A 12295-nucleotide genomic window follows, 5' to 3' on the forward strand; every position below is an offset into this window, starting at 1 on the left:
TGATGACTGAGTTATAGCCATTTTTGTGTTTGATGCTGTGGTGGCCATTTTATTTTTTTGTTTTTTTCTGAAAGCTTTATTAAAATCCATGTACTTGTTCTTGAGACTGTCTCGATCTTGGAGTTTTTCATGTTCGCTGCTTCGAGTCATTGTAATTGTCTTTACATAATTAGCCATTTCCCTTGTTGTTTTATTCGCAGATTTTCAGTGTTCTGCTGTTTCCTCCTTGTGTTATTATGCTGTTGTTTCCTCGGCGTCCCTGGTTCCTCGGTATCATTCACACCTGCCCTGTGTCTGCTAATTAGACTCAGCCTTTTCAGCTCAATAACCTCCCCTCCCTGTGATATACGCCTCTGTTTCCATTATCAGCTGTGAGATCCTACTGTTTTCTTCTGGTTGTTTTGTTCTGTTCCTCAGCTCTATAGGGGTTGTTTTTTTTTGTTTTGTTTTGGTGCACTCTTGTTTTTCTGGAATCTCTTAATGTTTTGCTGCCTTGACAGCTTTTTTTGTGTAGTTTATAGAAAATTTCCATAACTCCTCGTCTCAGGGGTGCCCACTTTGGGTTTGTGCGAACATGAGATATTTTCCTAACAGACAGACAAACACACCTGATTACATAATCATCCTCTTTTTATGGCGGCAGGAGACAATTATTAATGAAAACGATATCCTAGCAGTGCATTTCTGTTCATAGATTTCGCTCCTTGTGAAACTAAATCATGAATTAGCTGATCCAGTTAGATCTCCAATGGACTTAAAGTGAAAAAAGTCAATTCAGATGACACAGTTACAGCCTGCTTTGTCCAATGTTAAATATTTACATGAGGTGGAAAGGCAAGTAAATGTGGAACACTAATGTGAGACACTTAAGATGATGAGGATCCTCAGACATGAACAGGCATGCAAAGAGAAGAACAAAAAGGCAAAACGAGGAATAACGAGCCGAGGTCAGGTATGTCGTTAGCAGCAGGATGAGGTAAATTGAAGAAATCAGTCAACATCTATTTTTCTTCTTCATAAGGAGCTTTAAGTTCCCCTGATGTGAACTGCAGCTTCTTTCTGTACTATTACAGTATTTCTCCTTTCATCATCACCACGGCAACCTCACAGTCCGGGCTCAAAACGCAGCCTACCTGCTCAGACATTTGGACACACACACACACACACACACACACACACACACACACACACACACACACACACACACACACACACACACACACACACACACACACACACATTCATAACTGCACGGCTGAGCAAGATGAACGCAGTCTGTGTGATTTCAGAGTCAGGTATTCTCTCACATGAAAACTCAGGCAGGAATTCACCCGTTCAGAGGCCCTAATGAGGGAGAGCACATGGCAGTGCGAACACATGTGGGTGTGTGTGTGTGTGCGTGATTAAACTGCTCCGAGGCTAAAAGTCACACACGGTGAGCTGGAAAAGCCTTCCAGTGCAGATCGGTTCAGTGCTGGGAGGAGAAGAGAAGCAACCCCGAGCCGGTTCTCCCACCGGCAGAATGTGGTGACGTCCGTTAACGTGACGACATTACATCTGACAAGTTAATCACATGCTCATAAACCAGCACAGTCAAGTGATAATAGCGGCCTAACTCCAGCAAACGTGCACGAAAACCCATTAGCTGTTTGTCGCTGATGCTTCAGGCAGGTCAGATTGGGTCTCTGCCTGCAGCTCTGATGAAGCAGGTGATCTTCAGCGAAGAATCAGGGAGAATCAGTGAGGCTGGAAGAAAAAGGCTTGTGCATGAACATGTTCATTTCCTTATAATTCATCTGTAGGAGGCATTTTTTATTATCACCCACCACGGTAGGTGAAGAGTAATAATGCTTTTGCCCGTGCGTGCGTTTAACTGTTGTGTTAGCAAAATATTTGCTGAACTATGAGACAAATTTTAATGAAACGCTCAGAAACTAAACGCTGGATGCACAACCAATTAACTTCTGGAATTATTCAAGACGGCCGCCACAGTTTGGGTGGTAGTAGCTGAGAGTCACTCTCAACACTTACTTCAAGTGCTAACACATCTCATAATATCGCAAAAAGTTAGATGTTTGAGTTGAGATTTTAGTCTTAGTTTAAAACAGCAGGTGATATGCTTTCCTTCAGGGACTCTTAGACCTTATATGGCTTATAAATGTGCATTTAACTTCCATTTTAGGCACTTTTTACTTTAACTTTGCGTCATTTTACAGGGAAATACTGTCAACTAATGTCTTTTGCACCATACTTGTTTTAGTAAACACTTTAAAGGTGATCATTTTAAACATTATAACAAGCTTTTTAAGGACAGCACAATGGTAGAGATGAAAGTCAACCATTATTTTGCTTACTGGTGAACCAAGAAGCCATGTTTTGCTAAGTGTCAGGGTGGGCGGAGAAGGAGGCGAACCCAAAGCGCAGACTCATATTAAATAAACAATAATTTATTTTTAAATAAACAAACAAAAACAAATGGCTGGCGAGGCAGCAAAACTAAACTTAGCAAAACATAAATGAGGCGAACAAAATGGCAAGGCAAGGCATGGGACAAAAACAGAGAGCGCGGGCGATCAAAAGACAGGAAACGAGAGACAACGAACCAGCGAGTGAGTGAAGGCGATGACCGGGTTTTAAACACAGGAGGTAATTAAGGGAAGTGGGCACAGGTGAGTGATACAACAGGTGAAGATGGGCGTGGCAGGAAGACAAGAGCTGACTGGGGACAAGTGGAGAATGGCAAGAAACAAAGACAACAAGAACTAAACCAAAACCCAGATGACTAAATAATAAAATAAAAGAAACAATAAATCCAAACAGAAACATAAAAGAAAACATAACCCCTAAAAACAAAGCACCAAGACACAAAGCCAAAACAAAAACACTTAAATTCATGACACTAAGGTTAAATTTAATTTGTGCACAGACTAATTTAAAAAATGGTACAGACATTTAGAACCATTGTTAATATGTTACCTGCAGTAGAAATGGCTCAGAGTTTATCGCCACCTATACTTTGTCCTGGACGTGTGGATTTGTTATCATTTGCACACCAGTTATGACAAAAACTGAGTTTTAAACACACAATTTATTAATTTATTCATTTCTTTTATGGTTAAACATCAATGTAGATGTGAGGGTTCCCAAACAGTGTTTAACTTTTACATTAAAGCTGCCAGAAAATAACAGAAAAGTTGCCAATTTAAAAATCAGGACAGAGCTTAAAAAATGCAAGAGTCACATCCTGTCTAGACAGTGTAATCGCTGCGTTAACATCATCGCTGTCAGCTATAAAATGTCTTTTACTCAAAGTAATTTCTGGTGTTTTTTATTTTTTTTAAACGGACTGAGTGCTTTTATTCATCTATGGCAACAAGCCACTCGAGATCCACCGTCTCGCTCAATATGTGGCCCGAAGAACAAACTGTGTGATCAGTGCCCGGCCTGCCCCACCTGCCAAGATTTTAAAGGTTAAACAAGCACTTTATTGTGGTGATTGATCAGGTCTGATGTTGTTTTTTTCCCCTTTAAAATTAAACCTAAAATGGGAGCGTTCTTTGGCTGCTCTGTTAATGTCGTTTTCCAATTCTGTATTCATGGTCGCTCCCTGCTTTTGCTTTAATAAAATGTTCCTTCATAAAGAAGCATTTACTCTGACGTACTCTTTTTTTTTGAGCCGCAGTAGGAGTGCAAACTAACAATTGTCATCATATCTGGATCCGTTGCTTCATTCGGCTCAGACGGCAATCCTCGGAGAGTAGATGGGTTTACCGGAAGATGAAGAGAGGTGGAGAGATCTGGGCTGCGGACATTACCTCGGCCTTAAAATGATAGAACGCAAACACACACACACACACAAATAAAATCACACAGCCTGATGGGAGAGGATGAAAGCCTCCGGAGGCAGGAGAGTCTGCCGGTAAATAACCCTGGACAACAAACACATCACATCTGTGGAAATCTGCTCCGCCCCGAGCAGAGCGGTGCCTCGAGCCGCCTGGCTTTCACACCTCTGTCACTCTGTTTTATTTTTACCCTGGGCTAAACACCAAACAGGTCAGGGTTTACATGAAGCCCGCGCCTTCGTGGCAGGAGGAGATAGCAGGAACGCTGCTGAGACACCTTCACGCTCAAGCGACTTCATTTCAGGATTAGAGGCCATGAGGCAAAAGTGCGGTCACCTTCGAGACAAGCATTGGTGTGAACTTGGACGGTATTTAATTCAAACAGCTCCGGCTGCCACAAGGAAACACAAATCAGTGGGAAGATCCTGAAACAACCAAGGTTGTTGGTTGGATTCATTACATTAAAGTTATTGCAATTAGCAGCTTTGGTTAAAAAATGCAGCTGTCCTAAAAGATGAACACAAAACTTTTCCATCATGGCTGTAAACTATAAGTGTTAAACACTTTACTTCCAACATATGCTCTGACTAGCCGTTAGCTCATCAGAGCGGAGCCAAGAACCAAAGTTCCTGACGTCTTGAAACAACCCTAGTCTTAAAAATGTTATCGTGGTTCACGGAAACACTATTTTACAAACATTTTCATCGCTGCCAGTGTTACATTTTATGATGGTTTTTGCCGAATTCTATGTTGTGTGGCAGCAGCAGCTAGCTGTAGCACCTCTAGCACAGCACGGAGCACTTCAGACATGATCGTCGTAACCTTTCTGCCAGGATCATTGTTTAATTCAAAACTTGGTGGTGGTTTGAGATTGGTTAAAACGGCAACAATCTACTTTGGTCCCAGCTGTTAGCTCCTGGGTCCAGATTAAAGAGCTATCTGCAACAGGTAAGATATTATTGTTTATCACCTGTCCACAGAATCCCACTTGAAAAGATCGGAGCCATTTGTTTCCTGTTTATCAAGTCTTCAACCGTGGCGGGGACTGCAGTAAAAGCAAACACAGCATATCTCGCCACCTTGTTCTGCCTTTTCCATTGTTGTGACAAATAAGGCAGGTTGTTCAGCTGCCTGTCAGAACAGGAAACATGTTCACTGAGAGTTTCGCTTTACTGAGGCTCGACGCAAACAGAAAACATACCGCATTAATGCATTTCATATTCACCGCTGTCGTGGCGACTAATACATCAGGTAACCAACACATTATCGACACAGCCAACTCATCTTGTCTTCTGTTTTTTGGAATCCAGCTGCTACTAATGCAAACTTTGCATTATTTTAACCATTCGTAAATCAAAACGTTCAGCTTTTTGAAATTTCAAAACATTAAACTTTATTTACAATAATTTTCCCCCAAAGAAATACATAGAGCTGTCAAAAACATTGTTATCTTTAAAATCTGCTTCAGCTTTTATCTTCTTCTGCTACGTTTAGCTTTTAGCTAGGCTATTGCTACTTTTAATTTTTACCAAGCTTTTTGCTACTATTAGCTTCAAGCTAGCCTCTTGCAGCTATAGCTTTTAGCTTGATCTTTGTTACTTTTAGGAACTGCTACTGCTTTTAGCTACTGTTTTGCTACTTTTAGTTTCTAGATACCATTTTGGTACTTTTTACTTTTAGTTACTTTTAGCTTTTAGCTAGTCTTTTGCTTCTTTTAGCTAGTATTCTGCTCTTCTTACCCCTACCAGCTCAGTTTCAGCAAATTTCAGCAATCATTTAACGATCACGCAGATTCTTTTTGTCATTTCTCCGGTTAATTTATTCTTTTATTTGTTCTTCCTCCAAACAGGAGAACTATAGCTGAAGAATACGGAGGAGCTCGGGTCTCATATAGATGATTCTCCACAGGAATTTTTTTTTAGGAATTTCAAGCTTCTCCTCTCTCGCTCCATGTCCAGTTAATCCTCGAACGGATGCGTGTCGACTCCGAACCCTGCAGCGCTCCAACTGAAGGCCGGTCACGAGGAAACACGGTAATGGCTGCATCATTCTGTGGCAATGTGTGTGTGTGTGTGCCGCGGCAGGAGGAGTGGAGATGAATGTTCGAGTGAAATCTTTTTTTTTTCCCCCCCAGCTGGGAAGGTTTGTGTTTCAACGGAACAACATCCTGGAGCGCAACAGTCGGAGAACACAGGAGTGACTTCAGGAAAAACGCAGGAGTTCAAGGATGGCGTCTCTGGAGGGACCCGATAATAGCTTCTCATCCAGCACCGGTTCTGCTTGGATGTTTCAGCCAAACTGTTACATAACTTGGTTTGATCGCCCTGAAGACCTCAGGCTTCCGAAAGTGGCTTAATCACGTAGCAGAAAGGCGTGAGTGCCTTCGCAAATAAAACATTTAGGCTGTTTTCACGACGTTTGACCTTTTCACGTCCACACCAAGAAGCAGAACCCATGAAATTGTTTCCGTTTTGCACATTTTATTCAAACACATGACATGTAATAAATATCCTGTCTACTTCTTCACCGATGCATCAGTCCTGACGACTTAAAGCTAAATGTTCTGGTGGTCAGGGCTAAAACGGGCGAGAACACCCCCCTTTCCCTCTCCCCACAAAGCTCCAAAACAGCATAAATCATAAAAACATGGAGGCCGTAGTGTTATAGATATATACTTTATTAATTCTCTCTGATAAAATAAAAATTACAAAATAATTTCAACCTCAAACGGCACTTTCCTTGTTCGCAATTGTTTGTTAACGTGTTGATAATACATATATCGTAATTGTCATGACGAATGAGAAGAATACTATGGTTTAATAATGTAAGATATCAGCTGTAACTGCGTTTAATCATAATGGTAGAAAAGACTAAGCGTTACAAAGCTAGATTTCGTTAAAGAGCATTACTGTACAATATTCCAAGCGCGTGTATTTCAGTATTCCGGCCACAGCGTGTCGCTATAAGACAGTTTTCAATATTGTCTCCAAAGAAAAGGTAGGCTTGTCTCTTTTCCCCATCTCACCAGAATAATTCCTCCTCAGATAGATTTATTTCAATAACAGACATTCCTTCATGGCCATTGCTCCTTTGTAAGGTTTATTTGTGTTCCCTTATGTTCATCCACCGTCCCTCCAGAGCTGTCCGACAAGTCCATTGGCATTTTTTTAAAATTAATTTTTAATTTTTTCACAGTTATTCCCTCAGAAATGTTGTCAAGATGTCTTCTCCTGCTATCTTTTTGTCCCCGGTGACAGCAGCATTCCCTGCCTCTTATTGAAGTCCATTTAAGAGAGAGCACTTTGGTTGTTGAAGTGTGTGTGTGTGTGTGTGTGTGTGTGTGTGTGCGTGGCAGTTTAAGTGATCGAGCAAGCGAGAAGTGTTTTTCTTTACACGAAATACATTCATGATAGTGAGCTATTATTTTTTGGCAGGGGGGGGTGTGTGAGTGGGGGTCGTGGACGGTGAAGATCTCATTAATCACGCTGACTTCTAACGATTCGTGGGTGGATTAATAACAGATCAGCTCAATTATTAATGAGAAGGCAACATTTGAGTCAAACAAACAAACAAATAAAAAAAAAAAGATAGAGAGGTGATATGTTTTTGCCCGTGTCTGTGTGCGCGTGTGTTGTCTGTCTGTCTGTTAGCGAAATATCGCACGAGCCACGGGACGGATTCGAATGAAACCTTCACGGACAGACGCCTGCAACCGATTAGCTTTTTTGGATTTGACCCAGTTCAAGATGGCCGCCACAGCCAACCGACCTTAGCCCGATCAGTTTTACAGATACCGAGCTAAATTTGGGGCGTGGTAGTAGCCGAGAGTGGTCACGACGAACACTCTGAGCTCTACACGCTGCGCAACGTCTCTGCCTAAAACTTCGGCTTTCTTAGAGTCAGCGCCGTCCGTCTGTTAGCAAAATATCTCAGAAGCTGCTGGACAGATTTCAGTGAAACTCTCAGACCCATTTCAAGATGGGTCTGAGTCAGTTTTACGGAAACTGAGCTAAATTTTGGGTGTGGTAGTCGCTGAGAGTCATTCTCTGATGCTCTGAGATCGTCCTTAACATCATTTTTACAGTTTGACCAAAACGGCTCTAACTCTCTCCCGTCTCATCTTAAGACGATTTTAGTTTAACTCTCTGACATGAAAGGTGGCGGGTAGACTTTGATTTTTATCTGATACAGAATATTTTCTTTCCTAGCTGTCCGGCATCATCTTTGCAGTAAATAAAACAGGAACTGGCGCCGAATATGAAGCAAAAGAGGTGACTTTTGAGTTGTTTTTTAATTTTTTTATTATTAAATTAAATCTGAATGAAGCAGTTTAAACTCATTCAGCTCAACAACCATCTAAAGTTTAAAGCACTTATTACATTTCCTGATAGGCAATTTTTCGGTGGCTCCATATAAAACTCCTAAACACGAGTAAAGTCCACCGAGTCGTTCAGTGAATGCAGTAATAAAGCCCCGTTTTAGTTCTTTTATCTAATTTGACCATCTGCTACTGTCTCCAGCGTCACAAAAACGACAATGACTCACGCCTTCCCGCTTCTTCTGTAGTACTAAGCTGAGTATAGTTGAGCTCCGAGTCTAGGTAAAATGTCAAACTACGCGTTGATAAACTAAACTACTGGATTAGATCATACTCAGAAGATAAGTGGTGTAGATGAAGACATTTTTCTTTCCCTAAAGTGTGTTTACATCACTTGGCAGTGCTCCACGGAGAGAGACAGTGCACCGAGGGCTTGGCAGTATATAGGCTTTATCACATGGGCTAGTGCATTTATGTACAGCCCCAGCTCCAAAAGAGCTGGGACGTCGTGTAAAATGTAAATTATTAATAAATGCAAATGATCTGCAAACCCCACAGCCCCATATTTAAGTCACAGTGAAACTTAGTAAACATATCAAATGCTGAAACTAAGAAATTGTACCTTTTTTGAAAATAATATAAAGTAATTTAGAATTTTATGGCAGCAACACGGAGCCATGTTTATCTCTGTAAACATTTAGGACCTGAGGAGAGCAGCTGCTGGAGGTTTTGGAGGAAAATAATGTCCCATTTTTGTCTGATGTCCTAGGTTTTTTTTGCTGGATGGGAGCACAAGTTGTTCTAAAACCTGTTTATACCTTTTTGTTTGCACCAATGGTGCCTTTTCAGTGTGTAAGCTGCCCACGCCAGAGGCACTAATGCGTCCCTGATTTCTAAATTTCGATTTGTCTGACCACAAAACAAACGCTTCTCTGAATGGTGTTCACATCTGACTTCTTCTTTGTCTGATAGAGCTTTAAGCAGCATTTTTGGATGACAAACCGTGTTTCCAGACACTGATTTGTGTTCCTGAGCCGCTGCGGTGACGTCCAGAACAGAATCAGACCTTTTTTTTTTAACGAGGACGTGACGATCACAGCATCCAGTGTTAACTTTCAGCCTCGTCCTCTGAGCTTAGAGATTCCTCCAGATATTATATTATTATATTATATTATTCAGACCCAGTTTTTCACAGACCGGTGAACCTCTGCCCATCTTTACTTCGGAGACATTCAGCCTCTCTAAAATGCTCTTTTTACACTCAGTCCTCTTCCTGAACTGTTGTTATTTAACCTAATTTATTTAAAAATGCTCCTCCAGCTGTTTTTTTTAACTTTTGTTTTCCCTGCCTCAACTTTTTTGAGACGTGCTGCTGCCATAACATTCAAAATTACCTTATTTTGCTGAAAACACTGTTCAAGTTTTAACATTTGATGCTTACCGAGTTTCATTGTAAATAAAATATGGGTTTGTGAGATTTGCAAATCCTTGCTTTCTGTTTTTATTTGCATTCGACACGACGTCCCAGCTTTTCCTCATCTGGGGCAGTATTCTGTGTGTAAATAGGACCTGCGACATGAGAGATTGTGTAATTTTGTGCTGTGTCAGCTTGTATTGCGTGTGTGTGCATGCTGCTAGTTTTTTTTTTTTAAATATCATGGTCGTATTGATCGAACCTTCTGTTTAAAGGGATGCTCGTTAACACACAATAAGCATTCAGATAGAAAATACATCATAAGGATAAAAAGTCATTAATTCCTGATAAAGGGAGCGAGAGATTTGGAGAAGGAGGGAGAGAAAGAGAGATAGAGAGAATAAAAAAGGCCCCCTTTTTTTGCTGTAATTGGAGTAGATTCCATTTAGGAGTTCATATAATTATTCTTAGTTATTTCTCCTCATCTGTCCTCCCCCCCTCTTCGTTCTCTTTATCTCCATTTCTCACCCTCCCTGACATCCTGCCTCCCCCTCACACCTTTTAGAGTCTCCATTTTTCTTCCCCTTCCTGCGTCGAGAAAAGCACCCTGAAAGTCCTGAATGTGCCTCATCCCTCAAACAGGCCCTCCATCTTACTCCCATTACTCCTCTTCCTCACAGTCCCGTCCACGGGCGACGGTTTCAGAGGATCTCCACAAGTTTTTTTTCCACCTGCTCCTCCTGCTCCTTCATTTCTCCCCTTTAGTTTTTCATGTGAGAGGACTAGCGCAGCCTCCCCTCCTGTCCCGCTGGATTGCTTCCCTGTTTGTCTGCTCCTCAGCAGCTGGAGGTGGAGGTGTTGGGGTTGGGACTGGCCTCCAGGCTCCCCTCGGGGCTCAGGGGTGGGGGCGACAGCGGAGTCTCTAAGGACAAAGCCGAGATCTGCGCCAGGGGTGTAGGAGGAGCAGCCACCTGCACCGCAGAGACAGAAACCGGCGCGGTGGTTAGAGACGTAGCTGAGGACAGCGGGACCACAGCGCCTCCCACGTTTCCTCCTCCCCTGCCGTCCCTCGCGTCCCGCTCTCGGAGCAGGTGAACCAGGGCGGCGTGCTGGGCGCTGAGGGTGGCGGAGAGGTGCGCGGGCAGGGCGTTGAAGCCCGCGGTGAGCTGCTCCACCCGCTGCTCCAGGGACAGCATCTGTCGCTCCAAATCCTCGCTGCGGTCGTTGAGCTCCGACATGAGCTCGTACATGACGCTCTGCATCTGTGGGAGGAGAGTCGGAGACGTGTCAGTGCTCGCAGAGGACACCGACGAAAGGACAAATATTAAACCTTTAAACACCGGGTTCACTGTTTCAAAACAAAACCTTGGAATTTACTAAGAAGTAAACACAGAAAAGAGAAGAAAATACACTTTTAGTCAAACAAAATGTCTAAGTCCAATGAAAATTGGGTTTTATTTGAGTGTTTATAGATGTACAAATAGCATTTTATACATCCTTATTGCCCACCATATTGAAAGTTGAGTGATGGTGTAATGACCTCTGTGTGTTCATTTGTTTGCCTGTTAGCAAAATATCTCATGAGCCAGTAGACAGATTTCAATGAAACTCACTGATCACCCACAGCTAATCAACCCTTAGTAAGCACAATAATATCTATAAATCAGTCAGGTTTACAGATACTGAGCTACAGTTTGGTGTGGTAGTAACTGAGGGTCATCTCCAACATATATCTAAAAAACTCTGGCATGCAGGGTGACATGAATTACTTCAAGAAATGCAACACCACAGCTGCACTGAAGCATATTGGAAAACAATGCACTGTAAAAAATAAACCTAAAACTGATAATTAGGACACAATAAAAAAACATCAAAAGTAGAATTGGTATTTAATTTTTTTCAAATTATTTCACTGAAGTCTGACAAAATATCTGAATATCAGATTTGGGGGAAAACACAGCGGGTGGCACAGAGGAACAGTGGTTACAGCAAGAACGTCGCAGGTTCGCTTCCCGGCCTGGGGGCCTTTTTGGGTGGAGTTTGCATGTACTTCAGTTTCCTCCCCCAGACCAAAAACATGCAAGTTAGGTTCACTGATAACTCTAAATTGTCCCTAGGTAAGAGCATGAATGGTCGTTTGTCTCTATGGATGGACTGGAGACATGTCCATGGTGTCCCCCGCCTCTGTCACATTGACTGCTGGAGACAGGCACCAGCTCCCCGTGACCCGTATAGGAGAGGTGGGTAAAGAAAATGGATGGATGGATGGATGGATGGATGGATGGATGGATGGATGGATGGATGGATGGATGGATGGATGGATGGATGGATGGATGGATGAATATGAACACTTATTGACTCCTGTTAGCAGAGGGAACAGTTAGCAGGACTCTGAGCAACAGAGAAAAATAAAAAACCCAGCAGGGAGTTGAAGCGGGAATGAAAACAAAGCTGTGCGTTATAAGATTGTAAAGAAGGAGTCGGAGGGAGAAGAGACGGATAATGAAAGGAAGGCCCCGTCTCTGTAACCACACACACACACACACACACACACACACACCCATCTTCAATCTTCGTCTCTCTTCTATTCAAGTCTGCGTCTCACTCACACTCATTTGAGTTTGTCTCTTTCACAAACACGCTTTCTCCCATCACATTCTCAAACACCCACACAGTAACAGAAAAACACGAGCGCTCCCCTCCCTCCCTCCCTCCTCC

General features: G+C 42.4%; 1 protein-coding gene across 2 annotated transcripts in view; it reads right to left on the reverse strand.

Annotated features, from left to right (window-relative positions):
- Nucleotides 1-6504: 6504 nt before the first annotated feature.
- kcnn3 (potassium intermediate/small conductance calcium-activated channel, subfamily N, member 3) overlaps nt 6505-12295 on the reverse strand; it is a 73227-nt gene continuing 67436 nt past the window's right edge. Inside the window, exon 9 of one of the 2 annotated variants that reach the window (XM_037980493.1) lies at nt 6505-10839. In XM_037980493.1, the coding sequence (XP_037836421.1) occupies nt 10414-10839 (426 nt within the window). In that variant the 3' untranslated portion in view covers nt 6505-10413. The remainder of the gene's footprint in view (nt 10840-12295) is intronic. The other variant, XM_017425090.3, reaches the window with a different exon arrangement.

The sequence above is a fragment of the Kryptolebias marmoratus genome, linkage group LG16, assembly GCF_001649575.2.
Source record: "Kryptolebias marmoratus isolate JLee-2015 linkage group LG16, ASM164957v2, whole genome shotgun sequence".
NCBI classification, from domain to species: domain Eukaryota; kingdom Metazoa; phylum Chordata; class Actinopteri; order Cyprinodontiformes; family Rivulidae; genus Kryptolebias; species Kryptolebias marmoratus.